General features: G+C 48.4%; 1 protein-coding gene across 1 annotated transcript; it reads right to left on the bottom strand.

The window, feature by feature from the left end:
* Positions 1-1,084: 1,084 nt before the first annotated feature.
* TMEM120B (transmembrane protein 120B) lies at positions 1,085-24,457 on the bottom strand. Its single transcript, XM_053280183.1, has 12 exons — positions 24,250-24,457; positions 17,440-17,558; positions 14,065-14,181; positions 12,927-12,986; positions 11,539-11,634; positions 9,923-10,012; positions 7,575-7,640; positions 6,695-6,756; positions 5,613-5,705; positions 4,198-4,262; positions 3,108-3,176; positions 1,085-1,984 (listed from the first exon to the last, which is right to left on the bottom strand). The coding sequence occupies exons 1-12, from the start codon at positions 24,316-24,318 to the stop codon at positions 1,877-1,879; spliced, it is 1,014 nt and encodes a 337-aa protein (XP_053136158.1). The 5' UTR covers positions 24,319-24,457; the 3' UTR covers positions 1,085-1,876.
* Positions 24,458-24,527: the final 70 nt, after the last annotated feature.

Below are 24,527 nucleotides of genomic sequence, written 5' to 3' on the forward strand. Positions count from 1 at the left end.
TGTGGCATTTGCAGAACACCAACTCCATACCCCAAATCCATTTTGTCTCATTTTACCTATAATTTGTCACTGCCCTCTTGGAACCCACAAAGAATCCTGTGGCTATTGCAGAAAAGCACTCCCCCTAGTTGAGCACCACCAATACAGAACCCCTTAACACACAAAAGAACTGGAAAAGATCCAAGAAAGAAAATCAACACCCTGCTCTAAAACAGGATATTCTATATTGCAATTGCAGAGTTTTCTGTCTGACCTCTAGTATGGCATCTGATTCTAACCCCCACAAGCATCATTATGCCCCTTAGCCACTTTCTTTTCCAAGTTGAGAGCTTGGCCAAGGGCTCTTTAACCCCTTCTCACCCAGAGCAGAGGTCTTCTATATGCAGTACAGCTGCTTCCTCTCACTTGCCATTTCTCGGCTCAGACTTGCAAGTGAGTCACTAAGGTTCCTGGAAATGCTCTGCTTTTTGGCCTGTTCAACAGATGTCCCCCTGTGGCAAGTCAGATGTTGATCAGGGCTTGCTGAAGAAGTATTGAATATAGGTCAGATTTTCTTGTCTGTGAAAACCGCACAGAAGGAGATTCTTCCACAGCTTCCTTAAAGCTGACCTGCTTTAACTGTTAGGATTGTTTCCCCGTCAGCCTGTTTGTCATTTAAATTTGTTGCTTCTCGTCTTGTGTCCACTGGGGGCAGGATTAGCAACTTTCAACCATCTCACCACCTCCATTTAAATTTGTAGGCCAAATACACAAGATCACAAGGCCTTTCCTCACAGGACTTGCCTTTTGTCCTACTATTATCCCCACAGCTCTTTTCAAAAAACCCTTTCTAGCGTGTTGACAACCTTCAATTCAAGTTACAGCACTCCACTGCAAACTGGTTGTAGGACTGTTTCCAAAAGCAGCCCTGGGATCTGATGACCTCTCATTTTGCCATTCTCAAAGACCTGGCATGCACCTTCGCCTAATGAAGAAGGGACATGGAAATACCCACATGGTCAGCACTTCTATCGCCCTTAAATGGCTGTATGTCGTTTGATAACATCACAAATCATGAAAGAAAAAACAGACTACTAAAAACAACTCCGCTGAGGCAGTTCTTTATTTGCCATCTTCATTCTTTTCTTTCCCCCTCCCTAAGGCTCAATATGCTTGAGTTCTGTCAAGAAAACATTCATTCAATTTCTGTGCCCAACAAAACAAATGAGAAATAGTCACATCCATTACATTCCAGTACATTTCCTAATTAGCAACTTTTGTGGGGGTGGGGTTTTTTTTTAAGCTAGTCTAGGTGGAATAAGTTACAATGAAGAGGCAAAGTTTTTCCACTCCTCACAGGCTATTTATGTGCCAATGACTGAACATGTCTTCAACTGTCTGCAAGTACCTAACAGTCATTAGGGCTTTTACTCAACAAACGTTGTTCCTATACAGCCCCTGTTGGTTTTCAAGATGGTGGTTTGAAGAGCAGCAGTACTCGGTCCCGTGCAAACGGCTTGGAGCAATCACCAAGATTCTAACATCTGGAACGTTAAAAGGCAGTATTTAATCAACACTTGCTTCATTCCCGAGTAATGACACTTCCATTTTCTCTAACAATCTGACTTCTTCCTAGTAGGGATCAATCTCTTTGATGTATCCCAGAGCAGGTCGGAGGGTTTTATATTAAGTGTAATATAAATAGCTGGGCTACCAGCTGGAGAGAGCAGCACTTCCAGAGCAACGCCATTATGTGGATGCAGTTTCCTCCGTGGTTTGCTTACTTTAGAGCCAGTGATGGTTAAGCAGGAGAACTGTCTGGAACAGGAGTCTACTCACATGGGAGGGAAAAAAGAAACCAAACCCCAAGTTCTAGCATCCGTAAGCATGGCCTTCTTCACAACTTCTTCGCTTTGTTCTTCTCAAGTTTGGCATGCACTACTTTCAGAGTCGTGAGGAAATTTCCAAGGAAGAGCACCAGAAATGTGAGAGCAAGCACAAAAACCTGGTAGAGAGAAGAGAAACCAAATAAAATAAAGCTTGGCAAAGTCTAGATGCCACATTTCCGTTAAGGAAGAAGTACTTGAAAACTAGGAAGCGTGATGGCTGCCTGAACAAAAATACGGCAAATGGCTGAAGTGATGGAAATTGCTAAAGATACTAAGAATCTGAGGAGGCTGTTGATTAAAACTGGTCCTGAGAACTGGGCATCATTACCAGAACAAGACAGTAAAGAAACAAACACTGTAAGTCTTCTTGTGCAAGTGTGGCATCATCATTAAATTCAAAGAGCACCCTTAGTGTGCTAAGAGTCTTCAAAAACATGGAAGAGCTCATACAGCAGATCCAATCCCCTAAGTACATAGGCCACAGAGACTGGCCTCTGCCATACCTGTCCACACAGACGGGGGAGATTATAGAGTGGAAACTGACATGATAGCCTACAGCAGAGATGAGCAGACCTCCGACTGACCCAGGTGAAAAGCAATGACTGAGGAGCAGAATCCGATACAAAATACTGGCTCAGAGGGCACAGCTAATTTCCCACCATACCCCCATGAGCCACACATTAGGAAGATCTTCACAAATAAGTACAAATTTACCACCAAGTTACTACAGATCTTTCCACAGATTCAAACACAACATTCTAAGACAGCGGACGCTGTATGCAGTCCTCATCAAGGGCAACCAATCAATATTCTTATTTCGCAGGTGGGGACCAATGAGGCTGAGAGAGAAGTGATTAGCACAAGGCCAGTGTAGCCACTGCAGATTACTCAGAGATCTACCGCTAGACCCCCATCTACTCTCTCTCTGTCCCCAGTTTACAGAGTCTTCCCCAAACTGGATGCAGGGATGTCACCGGGAGAACCTTCCAAATGGATGCCAACTGCTGCAGGCAGCAACCCAACATAAGCCCCACACTGTCGGCAACAAAGGGCTGTGTGTTTGTTTTCTACTTTTTGTAGCTGAAATACTGACTGGTAATAATACATGGACAACTGGTTCCCTCCTGTCCTTGTCCCATGACTTTATCCCAGTGGTAGAATGCAAGAGCCTCCACATACAGATCAGCCTAACCCCATTAACCGGCGCCAAGATGGACCTTGTCCAGCAAAGAGACTAACCTGCCATTCTTTACATTCCTTATGTCTTGCCAGTTCAAAAAGCGTGATAGCGTTGAAGAGCTGCCAAAACTTCCAAAGGAGAGGGGGAAGATTCAAGAAAACAGAACTTTACTGTCAGACAACAAAGCTGGAGTCTTAATAAAGAACTAGAAACACTGTTTCACACAAACGTTCATCCCCAGAAGATATCTTAAGATGGAAGCCAGATTGGGGGCAACCGAGGGCATTAAGGACGATTATTATTATTATTATTATCATCAACAACATGTATATCCTGCTCTTCCTCCGAGGAGCCCAGAGCAGTGTACTACATACTTAAGTTTCTCCTTACAACAACCCTGTGAAGTAGGTTAGGCTGAGAGAGAAGTGACTGGCCCAGAGTCACCCAGTTAGTTTCGTGGCTGAATGGGGATTTGAACTCGGGTCTCCCCGGTCCTAGTCCAGCACTCTAACCACGACACCATGCTGGCTCTTCATTTAGAATATCATGGCTGACCGGGGATTTGAACTCAGGTCTCCCTGCTCCTAGTCCTGCACTCTAAGCACCACACCATGCTGGTTTTCATCTATACCTACAACTTTTACACCTGACAAAATGAATTTGCACTAGTATGTCCATAACTGGAGGACTGCACTTCTGCAGAGTGCTTAGCTTAAGTGGTACATGAAGAGCCTGCACTGAAGAGGAGAACTGGTCTTGCGGTAGCAAGCATGAATTGTCCGCTTTCCTAAGCAAGGTCCACCCAGGGAGGGAACTTAACACTTTCTGCTCTTCCCAGAGCAGCTCCATCCCCTAAGAAGGGGAATATCTTCCAGTGCTCACACATCAAGTCTCCCATTCATATGTAACCAGGGCGGACCCTGCTTTAGCTAAGGGGACAAGTCATGCTTGCTACCACAAGACCAGCTCTCCTCTCTTTGGTTTCATCCACTTGAACGTAGCTCCCCAGGTCCCGGAAATTAATGGCCCGAGCCGGTGAAGACCCAACAGATACCCACAAACCCTGCCCACGCTTGTTACGACACACAGCAGTGCCAACCAAGTCTTTGGTCTTTTCCACGGGTCACTCAAAAAGGACATCCAACTTACATGCCCAAAGAACAAAAAAGGAAGCAGGAAGGTCAGCCCTCGCCACATCCAAGACTGAAATCCCTCTGTGGAAAGACCAAGAGGCCACCACCAGGTTATACAGTGTACATTCTACAAGCCAAAATGTCTCTTCAGTCTACAAGTATCTTGTTCACGGAGGACAGGTCTATCAATGGCTCCTAGTATGGCCGCCTCCAGCCTCAGAGGCAAGCTGCCTCTAAATACCAGTTGCAGGGGAGCAACAGCAAGAGAGAGGGCATTATTATTATTATTATTACATGTATATCCCGCTCTTCCTCCAAGGAGCCCAGGGCGGTGTACTACATACTTGAGTTTCTCTTTCACAACAACCCTGTGAAGTAGGTTAGGCTGAGAGAGAAGTGACTGGCCCAGAGTCACCCAGCAAGTATCATGGCTGGATGGGGATTTGAACTCGGGTCTCCCCGGTCCTAGTCCAGCACTCTAACCACTACACCATGCTGGCTCCTGCAGGATGCCCTCAGCCTCAGTGCTTGTCTGTGGGCTTTCCCAGAGGCATCTGGTGGGCCACTGTGTGGGACCGGATGCTGGACTAGGTAGGTCTTGTTGGGCCTAATCCAGCAGGGCTGTTCTTATGTGCTTATCTGGTGCTTCTGGTTGCTTGTTTGGCTGTCGTTTTAAAGCTATTGCTTGCTGCCCTGGGCACTTTTGTGGAAGCAGAAAGGTGGGACGTGAATGAAAATTCCTTCCAATTTTTTAAAAAATAAAACTGCATTCTTTGCATGCTTTGAAGAGGCTGCCTGACCTAATGAACCCAACAGCTGAAGCCTCTGGCACAACTCCTTATCCCCTTCCCTTGCAACAAGAAGTACATGCAACTAAAATAGATGTCTAATTCCACCCCTGTTTAGCCCTGTCTCAGCCTGCTTGACTTTCCTCTTTTTGGTCCCATTGTCAGATTTTAGGTTGTAAACTCCTCATGGCAGGGACTTGCCTTATTATTGTACTATGCATAAAGCTCCATGCACATTGCTGATACTATAAGGATGACAATTTTCACGTTAAAACACATGAGAATATCATTACCCGAGAACTAGAACAGGGCACAGATTTTTCAAGAAAGATATTCAAGTAGGAAACTAGTTTCTCTTAGATCTTTCCTGAATATAAGAAAAAAGAAATCCACTTTGATTTTTCATTTTCAAGTTAGAGAGTTTCCATGTACTCCCTTCATGGAAAGAAGGCAGAAAAAGTAGCATTGGGTACATTCTTCTGCCTAGCAATTTGTAAAAGAACCTGAATTGTTCCATCAATAATGGATGTTTTTAATGCAGTTGCTGGCAGGAATGAAGAGGCAACAGGCTTATATATGCTAAAGTCAGATAGTAAGCAGTAACCTTAAAAAAAACACCCACACAGAGACACAAAACACTCACCCACTGTGAGATCTAAGTGATTTCTTTCCCCTAATGCACGGAGTCTATACAGGCAACCACTCTGATAGTAATATTGTAGAAACTGGACACAACCTGGATGAAACAAACAAGTTATTCCACTTAAGTGAGCGGACGTTGTCCATATATTATGTCACACTTTAAAAATAGACAGTTTATAGCCCAATTTTCAATGGAAATCCTCCTGGGGTACAACTGAAAATTAAAAATCCAAATAAAATAGCATCACCACAGCAGAGGGACAGGTTAGGAACAAAGACCTGATGCTAAAGCAATACCCAACCATAAAAAGACCACCTAAAGAATACTGTCTTGAGTGCCCTCTTAAACAGAACAAATTCCTGGACCTGCTGCACAGTATTGGGGAACTCGTTTCCAAAGCTTAGGGACCACCACCGGAGAGGCTCCGTTCAGTAACAGCCACCAGCCTGGCAGACAATGAGAGCACCAAAATATTCTTATTGCTGGATCTTAAATAATGGGGAGACATATATGGGTCCGGATCATAAAGGGAAGTACTAGCACCTTGAAGTTAGCCCTGAAACAGTTTGGCAGCTTGTATAAAATAGGTGTTATGTGCTTCCTGTGGTTAACACCAGAAATCCGGTGGGCTTCTGCTTGCTTGAACATTTGACGTTTCTGAGCAGCATTCAAGGGCAGCCCCATGTACAGTACATTACAGCAGTCCAGCTGAGAGAGATGCACCACAGATCCCTATTTAAACTCTCAGTTCAACAATTTGTCATGCTAGCAGAGACAGAGTGCAACTCCCAATCTATGTTGATCTGCCAACCTCTCTCAAGACATTTTGGGAGAATCACCACTTTTTCCTTTCCCTCTCATTTGAAGTTGCCCTGAAAACTCTGTCAAAGCCTTCTGGAGGCAGCTTCTTTTCCCTGGGAACCTCTTTTTCCCTATGAACCTGCCTAACTGCACTAAGATGCAAATTGCTCATTCAAAGATTCAAATTTGCAGCACAGCCTACATTATGCAAAGCATCTCTCCACCTGTGGCAGACAGAGAAATTTCCACGTCAAAACACAAGAATGTAAAAGGATACTCACTCTGAAATATTGAAAATGCTAAAAACTGGTTACGGAACATTTGATACATGAGACCATCTGGCCTGTGAGAGAAGTGAGGAAGAGAGAGAAGCAAAACAGAATGAGGCTTTAAGGCACACGGATGTGCAGAGGTGAGCCTCAAACTTACATGGTCCCCACTCCCCTTTGCAGACAAGGAAAGGAGACTTAAAGCAACTACTTGCTGCTTGATCAAGCCATGGTTTCCTTTTCCTCCAAGTATGGGAGACAGCAGTTTGCTCAACTCTCAGCAAGTTAAATGACCATCTCAAACCAGGTTTTGTCCTTTTGTTTCTTAACTAACTGGTGTGGACAAACCGCTGTTTCCTATATTCGTATTTTCAATGCTGACTTCAGACTTTAGAAAAAAGGCGACTAAAGGGAGACATGATAGAGCTTTATAAAATTATGCGCATGGTGTGGAGAGAGAGACATTTTTCTTCCTCTCTCACAACACTAGAGCCTTGGGTTATTCCATGAAACACTGCCAGGAAGTTTAGGACTGATGGAAGGAAGTGTTTTTTCCAGACAGCGCATAAGCAATCTGTGGAATTCTCTGCCTCAGGACGTGATGACAGCCACCAGCTTGGATAGCTTCATGGAGAACAGGTCTATCAATGGCTGCTGGTTTTGAGAATTACAGCCTACCTCCAGGTTCAGGAGTGGGATGCCTCTGAATACTAGTTTAGGGGAGCAGGAGAGGGGGCTTCATCTCCTGCTTGTAGGCTCCCCAGAGGCATCTGGTGGGCCACTGTAGGGAGCAGGACGCTGGACTAGATAAACCTTGGTCCTGATCCAGCAGGATTCTTATGTCGTTATAACATTTAAGCCATGAAATGGGGGGGGGGGGAGAGAGACGTACCATGTTAACATCACACCAGATAGGAATGTAGAGACGTAATGATGCGACACCCACCAGCCTTTAATTCTGAAAAGAAAGAGGACACATTTAGGGCCCTTTGACACACGGCACAGTTTCAAACAGGTCTGTTGAACTCAGCCTTTATCATTTTAGATGCAACCTAAAGATGCTTTGTGGACACCTAAAAATGTAGAAGTGGTCCCTTGAGGTACACAGCAGAAAGTCTCTCGGTTGGTTTCTGCTGGGTTGGGGCCCCAGCCTTCTAGCTTCTAACAAGGGACAAAGCCTTTTCTACTTTGGAGAAATAGAGGACCGCTTCTGCCGGGATGGCAAGAGTCCACACTTCCAGAAGGGGAGCTGTGCGGCAGCAACACACCTTGTAACGCCTTAAAGAGGGATAAATGGGCCTCAGAGACGCCTTTGTGGACAAGGGCAGCCGTTCCAAAACTTGCGTCCCCAGAAGTTGTAGGACTACAGCTCCCATCATCCCCAGAGACGATGGCTTTCGGCCTTTAACGTGTCACAATACAGGCAAACCTCATTATCTGCAGTTTCAACACTTGCGGTTACACGTATCCACGGTTGGGGAATAGCCACCAAACCTCAGCATAGGTGGGTGGGTGGGTGTGAGAGAGAGAGATGAAAGACCCGGGGTCAGCCGTGGCCATACTTGTAAAGGGGAATCCGGCAAGGATTCCAGGTTGGAGGGGGAGCAAGGGGGATGGCAGCGGAAGCGGTATCTTCTATGCGGCAGGGATGGTGGTGGAGGCAGCTGCAGGGACTCCTCCTCCCTGCCTGCCCCCCAAACGACCGCGTGGACCTTCTGCAGCCCATTTGGGGCCTTTCTGTCCATGCTCACGGAGAGTGCATTTCTTTTTAAACCCGCCATTTCCGGCCAATTCCCCCCCCGCCCGCCCCACCTTAGGTACCTAACCCCACCAATGCTGTTGTCCCATTGGTTTCAGTATCCGTGGCACTAGCCAGTAGGGATTTGCCCTAATGTTATTCGCCGCCAGCGGGTGTGGTGCTTTAAGGGGCGGGGAGAGTGTGTACTCACCCCTCCCACCGCATTTCCCCTGCTGGCGCTCCGTTGTTTTTAAGCCCCTCGGGGCGGCAGCGTTCCTCCCTGCCACCCCGTTTCCCTCATCGGCAGAAGTGGCCGGAAATAGTGACCGTGCGTGCGCCTTTTGCGTGTGCCCGTGCCTGTCTGCCATGCACGCACATGACGGGCGCATGAGCGGTCACTACTTCCAGCCGATGAGGGAAATGGGGCGGCAGGGAGGAAGGGGCTTTAAAACAACGGAGCGCCAGCGGGGGAAATGCAGCGGGAGGGGTGAGTACACCTTCCCCCGCCTTTAAAGTACCACCCCCGCCGAAACGCCAAACCCTGCTCCCCCCCCCCCAAGCCGAAACGTTTCGGAGGCCTTTATAATGGCCTCCAAAACGTTTTGGGCTCAAGCCTACCAGCCAGGAATGGAAGCCCCACAAATCCCGAGGTTTTCCTGCACACCTTTTCAGAGTGAATATGGTTTCGTCTGTCAAAACCAGAGGCACCTAGGAAGTTACATAGGGGACTAGGACCGGGACCATTATTAGGATCAGAGAGACTTCCTACTCTAGTCTGGGGGCCAGGCGTGCCTCCCATTTTGGATGGTCTGCAAGGGAAAAATCAGGAATGGAGGCTTGTTCCGTGATTGTGTGGTCGACAGCAGCGGAGTCGGAAAACCTTTCCTCCAAACTCATTCAGCAGAGAGCCCTCCGATGCATTAAGAACACAGGAGTGCGCCCGATCCCAAAGTAGGATAGGTAGTTTCTCCTATCCTAGTAATGGTCATGAGAACAGCCCAACTGTCTTCCCATGGGATGTATTGCTCAGCATAATACATCCCATGTTATTCAACGTTCTTCTTCTCCGGGAGGAGAGCTGGTCTTGGGGCAGCAAGCATGAATTGTCCCCATTGCTAAGCAGGGTCCACCCTGGTTTGCATTTGAATGGGAGACTACATGTGAGCGCTGTAAGAGATTCCCCTTAGGCGGAGGGGCTAATCTGGGAGGAGCATCTAGGTTCCAAGTTGCCTCCCTAGAATCTCCAAGATAGCGCTGAGAGAGACTCCAGTCTGCAACCTTGGAGAAGCTGCTACCGGTCTGTGTAGACCACACTGAGCTAGATGGACCAATGGTCTGACAGTGCAAGGCAGCTTCCTATGTTCCTACCATCCAGCAAATTAGAATTTGAACCTGGGTCTCCCCAGTCCTAGTCTAGGGCTCTTGACTGCTACCACACTGGTTCTCAAGATTTGTCCTGTAAAGTCATCTGAAAACACTCTTTGTATTTTGAGGACTAGTACCTTGATCCATTGCTGATGAGGATACTTTCCCTTATGGTCAGCGTGCAGTAATACCAAACTAAGAGGAAGTTGAAAACCTCATCTGTCACTCTGCAAGAAGAAGAAGTACCATGTTCACCTGAATCCCAGACTAGGTTTCTTCCAGGTTATTTCATGTTAGAAATCAGGGGGTCATCTTAAATTCAGAGTCCTCTGCCTTTGGGGTAGTACAATCTGTATTCAACCACTATTTTTAAGGGCCTTGCCTTAAATTCAGAGTAGTCTTGAATTCAGGAGCAGCTGGTTTGGGGAGGTTCCCCCAACCCATTAAAAAAAACACCCCAGAGACATCTCTTTCGAAACTCATGCTCCCTATGCAAAAAGAAAATTGAAATGTAATATCAGATTATTGACACGGACTTCCTGATCTGGCAAACAGTAGGCTAGTTTCCAAGTTGCCCTGAGAGGAAAGCAAGAAAGGAGGCCCCCAGGCCAGGGGAGAGCAGAACATCGGCTCCCACAGAGACCAGCAATGGCCTCTGCCCCACCTTCCCAGGAGTAGAGAGATCCGTGTCCCGAGAGGAAGGCAAGAAAGGAGGCAGCCAGGCGAGCGAGGTCTTGTCCTCAACTCCTGAAAAGACCAACAGCCCGAGATGACGTTTTATTCATCTTATGTAATTGCCTTGCTTTGATATTGTGAACTGCTTTGGGAGCCTTTGTCAAGGCAGAAAGGCGGTATAAAAATGCAATCAATAAATAAGTTCACGTACAAGCGCGAACACCGATGCACACGGATATCATCAGCTTCACCTCCACTTTTTTAACCTTGGGAACATCCACAAGGAGCCCATGTTCCCTACCTAATCCCAAGCTTTGTAGAGGGCAACTGGTATCGTCATTTAGAAACAGTGGAGCCACACTGCAGACAAGCCCTAAATAAGGGGCCACAATTATGTTAGATCCCATTTGGGGATGGGGCTGTAGCTCAGAAGGGCCCCCAGGGGCCCAGATTCGGACTCTGCAGGCAGCAACTTCCGGTGTTCCATCACGGCTCTGTGCCAGAGCAGAGGGCTCCCTGAAATCACCCAGCAGTCACTACACACTTATCCTTCCAGAAGGACAACTGTAGTCTTGCCAAAACCCCACCCCATCACGATCCGGAGGAAAGGGGCCAAAACAGTCCCATGAAAGGGCTCCGCCCCAGACCTCACTGTCTGCCCCACAACAAATATCTCGGTGACAGTGTCAAGCCGACCGGCGAGTTTCCAAATGTGGCGGCAATCCCTTCTGCAGCGGCACATGCGCCAGAGAAGCAGCACATGATCCAATTTGAGGCGGCGCGTCAGGGCTAATTCAGTGAAGGGATTCCATTAGAGCGAACTAAATCCAATCAACTGGAAAAGCAATCCTAGCCAGGCTGTGTGTCCAAGACCTGGGAAAGGTCTTTTCTCCAAAATAACCAGACAGGGACACGCCCCAACTCAATTCAGACATGGTTCGGCAATCGGAGTTATTTCCCCCTTCTGTTTCAACTCAGAGAAGAGCTTGTTTGGACGTGCACCCACCTCTGGGGCCGGTCAGCAGTAGTACATGCCACCCCCCACCCCCACACCGCCCCCCAGCAAACCAAACCTTACCGGTAATGAAGGACAAAGCGGCAGGCAACCGCTCCCAGCAGTAAGATGATTGTCAAGTACAACTTGAATTTTTCATATTCGTCTTTGTAGGCAAACCTGGAACAATCGAGGTGTATAACATTATGCATGACGCCGAGAAAGTGGAGAGTTCCCCCCACTTTCTCATAATATTCAAACCCCAGGGTCATCCATTGACTCTCAACTCTGGGAAGTTCAAGGCAGAAAGAAGTACTTCTTGACACACCCAGCGGTGGAATTTGCTGCTGCCAGATGTGGCGATGGCCACCAATCTAGATGGCTTTTGAAGAGTTTAGACCAGGGATTCTCAACATTGAGTCCCCAGATGTTATTGAACTTCAACTCCCATAATCCCTAACCACTGGCCACTGGGGCTGGGAATTATGGGAGTTGAAGTCCAAGAACATCTGGGGACCCAATGTTGAGAATCCCTGGTTTAGACAAATTCATGGAGGATAGGGCCAATGTTCCCTCTAACAGGGATTCCCAGATGTTGTTGATGACAACTCCCAGAATTCCAAGCTGCCGTGGCTTTTGTTTGGGGATTATGGGAGTTGTAGTCAACAACACCTGGGAATCCCTGTTAGAGGGAATACTGGATAGGGCTATCAGTGGCTACTAGCCATTGTATCCGGGGGAGGGGGATACCCCTGACCACCAGGTGTTAGAGAATACCAATGGGAGGGGGTGGTTGCCTTATTTTCCCCACTTGTGGGTTTCCTCAGATGCACCTGGTGGGCCACCACGTGAGACAGTGGACTGGGTCCACTCAGGCCTTTGGCTTGACCCTGCAAGGACTTCTGGGCCAGGTGCAGAAGAGGGCAACCAAGATGATCAGGGGCCTGGAGCACCTTCCTTACGAGGTAAGGCGACAACACCTGGTGCTTTTTAGTTTAGGGGGAAAAGGGGCAACATGGTAGAAGTCTATAACATTTATGCATGGCCAACAATCTGGATGGCTTTAGGAAGGGTCTGGATAAATTCATGAGGACAGGTCTCTCAGTGGCTACTAGTCTGGTGGCTAGAGGCCACCTCCAGCCTCAGAGGCACGATGCCTCTCAATCCCAGTTCCGGGGGAGCAACAGCAGGAGAGAGGGCGTGCCCTCACCACTTGCCTGTGGGCTCCCCAGAGGCATCTGGTGGGCCACGTCTGTGAAACAGGGTGCTGGACAAGACAGGCCTTGGGCCTGATCCAGCAGGGCTGTTCTTATGTCCTTAATCAAAGGATGCAATCAGGGAAAGCCCCATGGCTGGCTGCCCCCCTAGACCGGCCTCATCGCTGCCCCAGACAAAAAGGCCGACTTGCCCGTCAGCCACCTCCCTCTCTCCCCTTTCCGCTGCCAACACAGAGAAGCCCAGAAGTCACTTACTTGGCTTGGTTACTTAGCAGGGTTACATTCACATTTCCCAGCACCAGATTCAAGTACAAACTGAAAGGAAAAGAGCAGAACCCATCAGACCTCCACGCGGCCAAGTTCCCTTGAACCCACTCCCAGGGTTCTTCCGAACGATACACAAACGATACACAAACAAATACAATACATTTTGAAAGGCGGGCTCCTTTGCTTCTGCAGCGGCAAGCTTACATTAAAAAATTAGTTCTCACAGCACATGGTGGGCTTTGGGCTTGCTTTTTTGACGTCAGAGAGCTGCCCAGGTTAAGGCAGCCAACTTCAAGCTCTCCAGCTGCTGTTGGACTACAACTCCCATCATCCCCAGCCACAACAAATTGTGCCAGGGATGATGGGAACTGTAGTTCTGGGCCGCCTCAGGTTGGCCACTCCTGGTCCAGATGCACTTTGCCATGGAGCTGCTGCTCTTCCTTCTTGGTCTTAGAACCGCTCACACAGCCAGAGACAGCAGGTGAACAGGCAGCAACGGCAAGGATCAGCAGGCCCGGGGTTTCTGACGACCTCCTGCTGGGGGTCTGGGGTTTTTTCTGGGTGCCCAACAATCACAGCGCAATGCCAGCCCCGTCCCAAACTTAATGCTGCATCACGTGCAGCTGCCTGACTGAGTCAGACGCTTGCTTCATCTAGCTCAGTATGGTCTGCACTGACTGGCAGCAGCTCTCCAGGATTTCAGACAGGGGCCAGGGAAGGCATCTGGGACCCTCTGCATGCACAGCTGAGCTAGGAGCCTACCCCATACCAAGAACAGACTTGAGCTAAAGCTTGTGTTGCCTTTGTATCGGGCATTTCCACCCACCCCTCCCCTGGCCCTTCCAAGAGTAGATTTCCCAGAGTGCTGCCTTGATGCATTGCCTCACCATGATTAAAGCTGGAAACTATGTACACCTAGCCGGTGTTCAGCTTCTGGGCTGAAGGCACGCTTAGGCAAGCAGGCGAAAAGGACAGCAGGCCTCAGGGGAAGCACAGAATGGACTCTCATAACAAAGTAACATGCATTTATCTCAGCAGCCTTCCTCTGGGAAGCCTGCACCGTTGTGAATATTTATAGGTCAGGCTCACGCAAGAGAGAGCGACTCATTAGGCGGAACGGGCGTACCCATTCTTCTTCGGCAAATAGGCCTCCATGTCAAAGAAGACATTTTGCCGCTCCTTGATCTGGCTGTTGATTTGCTGTATGAGTTCTGATTCTTCATGGCTGCAGTCACGGTTACATCTGTGGGTAGCGAGGAGAGGGGGGGAGAAGGGAAGACAAAGAGGCACACATATTTAAACAGCAAGGAAAGGCTTCTGTGTTGCAATGCAGAATGTACAAATCCTGGCTCCTCCTTTGCTTACGCAATCCTCACTAGAAGCTACTCTCTGGAAGGCAGCCGGATGACCAGAGAAGACCAGCAGGAAATTGCTGATCAGGCATCTACAAATCCACTTGCCTGCTCGCCAGTGGCGAGTGCCCCCAGCCCTCTGGCGAGCAGCACACCCGGCGCCACACAGATCTCATTTCCTCTGCCTTTTTTGAGATGGTACGAAACAGAAGAATCCTTCTGGAGCCATAGGGGAAGGCTCCCCCACTCTTTCTTACTATCTCCCACTGCAAAAGGACCCACTTCCTTTCTAAGGCGTCTGCCTGGGTGCCAGAAAAGGATCGGAGGGAAGAGTTACCCCTGCTCACTTGGCAAAGAGGCACCTTTTAATGTGATAATTCTCTTTATTGAGCAGGGGGAGAGCAACTGGCCCTATCCACCCCCAGCACAGGACCTCCAGTGACTGTTGCTGGTGTCTGTCTTATGTTTCTTTTTAGATTGTGAGCCCTTTGGGGACAGCGATCCATCTTATTTATTTATTATTTCTCTGTGTAAACGGCCCTGAGCCCTTTTTGGAAGGGCAGTATAGAAATCGAATAAATAAATAAATAAGAGTGAGGATTTGTGGCAACCACAAATAATGACTGGCTAAGGAGATAAGCCTGCATTTGTAGATCCTGAAAACCATTTATTTATTTATTGTTAAATTTGTATACTACCTTTCATTCAAACAATACCAAGGCGGTTCTCACAGAAAAATTAAAACAAGACTATAAAAATTACACAATTAAAATATTAAGCTAGAATATAAAAATATAGATCTGACTAAAAAGATTTAAAATACAAGTACAATATAACCATACAAAATACAAAGCAGCAGCTGTAGGGACAATCATATAAGGCTTGGAATATGGTCCCTACTGAATCCAGGGCTTTGGAATAAGCTCCCTGATGAAATAAGAACATCTCCTTCTCTGTTTGTTTTCAGGAAGAACCTCAAGGCGCTCCTGTTTTTTAATTAGATTACAGTCTTTTAATTAGAATGAATTTTAATAATTTTAAAACGTGTTTTAATATCTACTTTATTCTATTGTTTTTATTGTTCTGTATTTTAATTTGTAACTTTTAGATATTTAGAATTTTGTACACCGCCTAGAGATGTACATATCAGGCGGTATAGAAATATGATAAATAAAAATAAATAAAATAAATATACAAGCCTGGGTAAAAAAGCCAAGATTTCACATGCTTTCTAAAAACTGTGATGGAGACCGAGGAGTGAAAAGCCACCGGGAGAGCATGTGGCTATTATGATAAACCATGTAATTACTGCTCTTGGAACAGGACTTTGCTGTTATTTTATCATGAGGATCTTCTATCAGCCACTTTGGAAGCCTTGAGGCGATAAGTCAGAAAAGACAGAATCTGTCTTGACACCAGGTAACAGGACGGTGAAAAGCACTCCCACTCTGTATCTCTTTTCCTTATGGGAGCCGGTCTCCGCGGTCTCAGGCAGGGGTTTTCCCCAGGCCTGCTACTTCAGGTCTCTCAACTGGAGTCGCTGGGAACTGAAGTCTGGAGACCTACCATATGCAAAACATTTGCATACGTGCATGTCACTGAGCTAAGGAGCATCCCCGATCCGGGGCAGAGGGTTTATGACGAGTGGGCAATCCTGACCTTCCAGCTGTCGCTGGACTACAACTCCCATCATCCCCAGCCATGATGGGAGTTGTAGTTCAACGACAGCTGGAAGGTCAGGCTTGCCCATCCCTTGTTTATGACTTCCGGTCCATCCCAGATCTAGGACAGGATAGTGAGCTCTTGGATCAGAGAGAGTGGAGATCACCAATATGTATATACCGCTTTTCAACAAAGGTTCCCACAGGAAGGAATAATAAGCAATAATGCCTTAGAGAGAACTCTGCGTCTGATCTAGCAGGGATTTTCTTAGCAGGGTGAACCAGAGCTCTGCATCAAACTGTGATTTGCCCACGTGCAAATACATAAGAGCCCTGTCCCCAAAGGGCTCACATTCTAAAAAGAAACATAAGATAGACACCAGCCACTGCAAAGATGCAGTGCTGGGGGTGGATAGGACCAGTTGCCTTCCCCGTGCCAAACACAAGTGAATGACCACATTAAAAAGGCGTCTCTGGCTAGCTTATGTTAGGCAGTTCCCTAATCAAAGACTTGAAGAGACGATCATTCTAGGCCAGTGTTTCTCAACCACCGGTCCCTGGACCGCTGCCGGTCCCCGAAGGGTTGAGTGCCGGTCCCTGACTGGGAGTCAACCCCGCCCCAACTGAAATCAAGGCACTCACTTCCTCAATTTTGCACATGGCACGGAAGAGGAAGAGTATCACGGAGGCGTGGGACCCTTCTTGTGCCTTGCCTCCACGTGCTGCTGAGATCTTCCTACAGCTATCTTATTCCCTATCTTTACAGCTTCAAACTGTATGCGATGCGGGGAAATGGAGGAAAAAGTATGGCAGTGGGCGCCACTTGAAGGGCTGCTGGTTCTTGCATGCTCATTGTTTGCAGCCAAAGGTTGGTTGATTGAAACCCAGCTGCCTGTTGTGGTCGAGGCGCCTTGAGAGGGAACGCTGTTGCAAGCATCAGTGGGGCTTGCTTGTATGTTGTTTTCATTGGCCCCATGTAGCTTTTGAATTTTTCTAATGGCCCAACATCCCCTCTCCATTGAATAATCACAAGCACCTCCACTCCAGACATACTGGAGACAAATTTGTTCACCCAGGCTTTTAGATTCAGGGGTTCTCAACCTTGGGTACCCAGACGTTGGTGGACTTCTACTCCCATAATCCCTAGCCATAATGGCCAAATGCCATTGTTGTTGGGGGTTATGGGAGTTTAACTGAGGGACCCAAGGTTAAGAACCCCTAATATTCCATGTTTGCAAAAGTTTCCAAATTTAATTATTTTAATGCTTATATTATTTTCATTCTAAACTGCCCAGAGATGCAAGTTTGGGGCAGTATAGAAGTCTGATAGATAGATAGATAGATAGATAGACAGACTTGAAACCCCTTTACTAACTGCTGGTCCGGGAAACTGCGCATGAAGAATGTAGCGGTCCTTGAAACTCTGCACGAAGAATTTAGCGGTCCTTGACTCCAAAAAGTTTGAGAAACACTGTTCTAGGCTATTACCTTTGGAAACTGTACTGCAAGTCCTTTAAGCTTCTCTTCTGCTTCTGTATGGAGCTGCTGCAAGCGGTCTGCAAGCTGTTCAATTCCTCTAGTTTTTGTTTGTATATTTTGTGGGTTTCCTAAAACGTATAAAACAGATTCCATTTCAACCCAACAGAAAGTTACATTGGGACAATATACAAACAAACCTCGTCCGGGGGCCCCTTCCAGATTAAATCACCAGGAAAGGAAAGGAAAGGAAAGGAAAGGAAAGGAAAGGAAAGGAAAGCCCTCCCCACACAGGACGGTAGTAAAGCCATGCCTATCTGTAGATGTTTAGCTACTTTAAACAAACAAACAAACAAACAAACAAACCTCATTTGAGTTCACGGGAGGAGTCCCATCTATGGTGGGTAATTTGTTTATCTCCCACAACATTATATTCTGCCTTTCTGTCAGAGACTCCTAAGGCAGCTTACAATATTAAAATGTAGAAGACGGTCAGTTCAAAAATATTAACAGCAGTATAAAGACAGCCATTTGATGCTTTATTTTTTGCTGCCGAGTTTATTTTCAGTTTATTTTGTGTTTGCCTTTCTGTATTGCCCTTGGTCATGGTGGAGATTTGTTAAGTGTTCACAGTAAGACACTCTGAATTGTTTGTAAGAAAGGAGAGTAGATTTTAAAAAAAATACAGAAATGGACAGTTCTTAAGATATTCTGGATCCATTTTAAAGTGCAGGTCTTAAAAGTTTAAGATTTGCACATTAGAGCCTGCCAGTCTGTGAAGACAATACTGAACTAGATAGACCAATGGTCTGATTCAGTATAGGGCAGCTTCCTATGTTCCTATGAAGCAAAGTAGCACTCAGCGAACTGAAGCAGTGTTTGGATAATATCATCAAAATGAAGAGCACCAAATTGGAGTTTGTCAACGCATCCTGGATAAACAGAAGCTCCCAAACATTTTTCAGAACCGTATGCAAGTAACTTCTTGGTGTGAGCATATTTTCACACAGCGCATAATTGATCTATGGAATTCTATGCCATGGGATGTGGTGAGAGCCACTAGCTTGGATGGCTTTTAAAAGGGGCTTAGATAAATCCAAGGAGGACAGGTCTATCAAGTTGGTGGCTATAGGCCACCACCTATAGTCTCACGCATGATGTCTCTCAATCCCAGTTGCAGGGGAGCAACAACAGGAGAGAGGGCATGCTCTCACCTCTTCCCTGTGGGTTTCTCAGAGGCATCTGGTGGGCCACTGTGGGAAACAGGATGCTGGACTAGATAGGCCATGGGTCTGATGAGTGTTTCCTCTGATTTTTTTCATCAATGAATCAAATAAATTTTGTTCTGGGTGGTAGTATCAAGGCAGTGTGCATGCACATACATTTAGAATGAGGCTTTCCTGATCCAACCAGAGCGGGATCTAAAATTAACTGAGCAGACATCAAAATGTTTGTGTGCGTGCACACATGCGCACACCTTAGAGGGAACACTGGGCCTGTTCTAGCAGGGATTATCTTACATAGGGGTGAACCGGAGTTCTGCATCAAAGTGCGGCTTGCCCATGTGTGAAGGAACCACAGTAGATCAAATGCCACCAGCAGAATTTGAATACCATTTCAAGTATGGTGCTTTTCAAGAAGCATGACCGGCTGCGACATGACACCAAGAATCCAGGAATCAAGCGACTGTGTTTGTGTGCCAGCTACCCCACAGACTCCACCAGAAGTCTGGAAACGACAGCTGTCCTTCCAGAAGGAGAGCCAGCCAGGCGACCCCAAGGTCACGTCCTTGCAATCTTCCGCGGCAATGGCTTTGGAACTGTAACCCAAGAAGAAGCCACAGGGACAACAGCCATGTGGCTTTTAAAACGGTGATCTTTGAGGACACAGGCATCTAGAAACTGGAAAGTTAGGGTTTATATGCTATAAGCAGCTTTTCCGTTCACATGGCAGCCCCCCAAACTCTAATCCCACATTTCAACCACCATCTGTTTATGCAGAACAGCTGGCTAGAAGAGCAGGTCAACTACAACTTTGCTGCAGGAAGTGAATCTAAAATTTAAAAATTAGGAAAAATCCCCTACCTTTAGAACGGGAATTTCCAACCTTGGGCGCCTAACGGTGTTCCCTCTAAGAGGGATTCCCAGCTGTGATTTATTTATTTATTGACATATTTTTATACCGCCCAAAACTTACGTCTCTGGGAGGTTGACAACAAAATAAAAACAGAAAGCAAAACATTAGTTAAAACAAAAATGAAAAGTTTAAAATATTACAATGATTTTTAAAAGAATATTTTAAAACAGCATTAAAACCATTAAAACAATATTAATTAAAAGCCTGGTTGACTACAACTCCCAGAATCCCCAAGCAAAAGCCACTGCAGCTGGGTATTCTGGGAGTTGTAGTCAACAACAGCTGGAAGTCCCTGTTAGAGGGGACACCCTAGCTGCCGCTGGACTACAACTCCCATCATCCCCTTTGGCCATTGTGGCTATGGATATTAGGAGTTGTAGTCCAACAACATATGGGGGCCCAAAAAGGGAAACGCCACTTTAGAAGATAGAACATTTCTGCCCCCACTCAACGGACATTGGAAAAAAGGAAACAGGGGGTCCCCACCACGTGGGCGATGCAACATACAACTTTAGGCAACCCGTGTTTTGCAGAAGACCATCTGGGTCAAGTGGGCATGTACTAGACCTGCCCAAAACTCTGTGCGCGACCTTCTCATATGTAAAACGTATCACTGAATCCGCAGTAGGGGCATCAAACCAGTTCAGGGACTTTCACAACATACAGAAAGCTGGGAGTTGGCTTGTACCACTGCCCTAAGAACAGCCCTGCTGGATCAGGCCCAAGGCCTACCTAGTCTAGCATCCTGTTTCACACACCCGATGCCTCTGGGAAGCTCAAAGGCAGGAGCTGAGGACATGCCAATCTCTCCCCTGCAACTGCTACTCAGAGGCATCCTGTCTCTGAGGCTGGAGGTGGCCTATAGCCCTCCGACTAACAGCCATTGATAGACTGTCGTCCATGAATTTGTCTAAGCCCCTTTTAAAGCCATCCAAGCTAGTGGCCACCACCACATCCCGTGGCAGAGAATTCCACAGACTGATTACGCGTGGTGTGAAATGTACTTCTTTTTTAGTAGGTCCTCCATTTCCCGACCTGCAGATTCATGGGATGACCCCTGGTTCTAGTGTTGTGGGAGAGGAAGAAAATTTTCTCTCTGTCCACTCTCTCTACTCCTTGCATAAGATAATGGTATTCTTCTCGTAAACCTATCAAACCCCACATTCCCAAATGAGTTCTCCTTCCAAGTGAAATCCCACTGACAAACAGGAGCACCCCAAGGGAATATCTGTTTGCATCCTTGCCAAATGTCCATTCACTTCAATGGACCATGACGTTCCTGGCGGAAACGTATTAGAATGTTAGGAGTACGTTACTTAATTAAAAAACCCAATTAAACATTAACCAGGTCCTTTCCTCTTTATATTTGTGCAATCAGCAGTTTTGACTGTTTGTACTTGCGATAGAAAATAAAGCCGACTTGCAAATCAAGTTGGGGGGCGGGATTATTGAGGGTTCTTCTCAGTTGTGTTGATTACACAACTGCTTTATTCCCCTCTTTGGCCCATGATTGGAAAAAAGGACTTTGCGCTACTTGAAACAGATCCAGCAATTGCTAAATCCACTTCGACGTCCATAAAAATATACCACAGCTCATTGCTGAAAGGGCAAGCATTCAGATCAGGGCTGTTCTCAGCTGGAGTGAATCTGTAACTCGGGATTGCATTCAAAAGGTGTGACGATTCAAAGGCCAAGTACTTTCCTAGCAGTAACGTGGGAGATGCTAGCAAGACTATTGTGTGTGCCAAAAACTGAAGTGTACTAGCAGAATATAAGCTGTATTTAGGAGCAGATGTGCATTCCTGGAACACGCACCAAGTTCTTTTAAAGTGTGTGATGGAGAGGTCTGGAGTTTGTGGCTTGTCCCATGTTGAGACGGACATTCCTGGCTGCCGCTAGAAAGTGCTTCTCTCCCCGTAGCAGGAGCTCTGCCAAGGGGCTCATCTCGTGTTCAGGGTTACGCTCCTCTCTGCCACAGCAAATCTCTCTTCTTCAACTTGAACTGCTTCAAGAGTCCGAAGGGCAAGTCCCACAGTTCAGTATTCTGTCTTATTCTGGGGCTGGCTATTGCTATGAGAAAGATCGGGAGGTGAGGTCCCCATATCTGAAGTGTTCCTCAATGGGGACAGAGGAACATAGGCAGCTGCCATATACTGAGTCAGACCCTTGATCCATCTAGCTCAGTACCGTCTACCCAGACTGGCAGCAGCTCCTCCACGGTTACAGGAAGGAGTCTCTCTCAGCCTTATCCTGGAGATGCCAGGGAGGGAACCTGGAACCTTCTGCATCTAAACAGGCAGACACTTTTTCCAAAGCAGCCCCATCCCCTAAGGGTAATATCTTACAGTGCTCACACATGTAGTCTCCCGTTCAAATGCAAGCCATGGCAGACCCTGCTTAGCCAAGGGAGCAATTCATGCTTCCTACCACAAGACCAGCTCTCCAACATCTGCGTTGCTGCCATTAACTGAAGCTGGGACCTTCTGCACGCATCTCCAGGAAGGGCCGGGGGAGAGTCTTGCCTGGAACCCTGCTAAGCTGCTGCCAGTCAGTGGAGACAGTAGTAAGATACACGGAACAAGGGTCTGGCTCAGTAGACGGCAGCTTCCTACGTCAACCCTGTTTGTCCTCCCGCTGGCATCTTCCCTGTGCCAAATCTGTAAGCTGTTTGGGACCAGTGTTCCCTGTCAGAGGGATTCCCAGAGGTTGTGGACTACAACTCCCAGAACCCCCAAACAAAAGCCATCGCAGCTGGGGATTCTGGGAGTTGTAGTCCACAACATCTGGGAGTCCCTGTTGGAGGGGACACTGGTGTGTAACAGCATTTCCTCACATTCTGTGCAGGGACTCCGATTCTCCTCTGTTCGTCCCTCTCTTGCTCTATTTCTCCCTTGTCTAATTTTGGACCTGCCGTCTCCTCGCGAGCCAGGACTTCTCAGTGCTTCCACTGACAGTGTCACTCCACATACATTATGCCATGTACCTAATTTGCTTAGTGATGGCTGCCGTTAGTTTAGATGGTTTTTGAAGAGGGGATTCCTACGTTGTTAAAATGGGATTAGCCAAATCCATGGAAGACATTATTATTATTATTATTATTACATTTATATCCCGCTCTTCCTCCAAGGAGCCCAGAGCGGTGTACTACATACTTGAGTTTCTCTTTCACAACAACCCTGTGAAGTAGGCTAGGCTGAGAGAGAAGTGACTGGCCCAGAGTCACCCAGCTAGTCTCATGGCTGAATGGGGATTTGAACTCGGCTCTCCCCGGTCCTAGTCCAGCACTCTAACCACTACACCACGCTGGCTCTATCATCGACCAGACATCTATCAGCAATAAACAGCCATGATGAGGGCTAAATGGAACCTCCATGTTCAAAGGCAGGATATCTGCGACTGCCACTTGCTTAGACAGGGAGACAGAATTCTCTCGTTCCAGACCACACAGAACTTTGTGAACCTCCGACATGTCTTATGCATCTCTTTGCATATGCAAAAGTAGGCTACTTTTACCCAGGGGGCACCCTCTCCAAGTGGGCATCCATGCCCACCAGCTCAGCTTGGAGAGGAAAAGAGAAAGTACCCCTTGCTCAGCTGACCTTGGGAGGGCCTCCTACTGCCCGACATCTCCCATCTGTGACTATGGATGCCTCCCCCACAGTCTGGGTTTAACGGAGGGCAGATCAACAGCCATAATAGCTGGACAGAGCCTCCAGGTTCAGCAGAAGTATTCCTCCGAATACTAGAGGCCGAGAAGGGCCATGGCCTCCTGGAGGCCTCCGATTGGTCTGTTCCAGCAGCAGGGCGGCTCCTATCCAGGAAGAGATCCCAGCAGCTGCTGCACAGCGGACCCTGATTGAAACCCGTGAAGCCTTCTCGGCCTGGGGCCCCCAGAATGAGCTGGTGCCCCTCTTGGAAATGCCAGGGGTGGGGAAAGGGGAGGAAGAGGAGGAGGAGGAGGAGGAGGCGGAGGCCTCCGCTCTCTGCTCCTGGAGAAGCGGCCAGGCAAGGCGGGCACTGCCCGGAAAACAGGGCGAGGAGGAGCTGCTCGAGAGAAGCCCACGCAGCAGGCTGTTCTCTCTGCGGGCGCCTTTTGCAGGGTGCTGGGGAGGCGAGACCCACACTCTGCCAGGGGCGCCGCAGGCTGCGATGCAAACCCCCGCCCGGCGGCGCCGCTTGCTCCGGCTGCTCCACACGATCCAGAGCCGCTGTCAGCCTCGCTCGCTCGCTCACAAGGGGGGCTGCTGGATGGATCCCCCGGCTGGGGCTGGCCCAGGGCGCCCTCGCGCACCGCCGGCAGGAGGCTCCTCTCTTGCCTGCAATACCCGCGCACGCCGCCCTGGGGGAGCGGGGGGGGAGAGCCCCACGGAGCTGCTCCGCGGGAGGGGGGAGGGCTTTGCTCTCGAGTAAACACGCGCGCGGGGGCGGGGCGGGGCAGCGGGCCCTTGGCGGGGGCTTTCTGCGCCCTCCCCCGCAGTTGCAAGCAAAGGGGCCCGAAGGGCGCCGCGTCCCTCCGCAAGGGCCGCCCTCTGCAAGACGGAGCAGCAGCAGCAGCAGCACACAAAGGCAGGCGAGAAGGTGGTCGTGGGAGCGCGCGCGCGCGCGCGCGCCGCCCCTCCTCAGCATCGCCTCCCCCCGCCGCGCCCCGGTTGTCAATCACCGCCAAGCGCTGGCGAGCCCCGCTACCTGGAGCTGCTGGAATTCCTCCTCCAGGGCCTTCCACTCGCCCCGGCACTTCTCCAGGGGCCGCAACATGGTAGCCAGCTGGGCGAGGTGGGTGGGTGGGTAGGTGGGGGGTCCCGCAGCTGCTCAGCGCCAGCGCCGCCGCCTCCCCACCACTAGCAGCAGCAGCAGCAGCAACAGCAGCGGCGGCGGCAGCGCGAGCCCCCAGCTGGTCCCGGGGCAACGTGCGCACCTGACGTCATCAGTCCCGCCTCTCCTCCGGGGGAGGGGCGCTTGCTGTC

Source organism: Hemicordylus capensis, chromosome 15, assembly GCF_027244095.1.
Source record: "Hemicordylus capensis ecotype Gifberg chromosome 15, rHemCap1.1.pri, whole genome shotgun sequence".
NCBI classification, from domain to species: Eukaryota; Metazoa; Chordata; class Lepidosauria; order Squamata; family Cordylidae; genus Hemicordylus; species Hemicordylus capensis.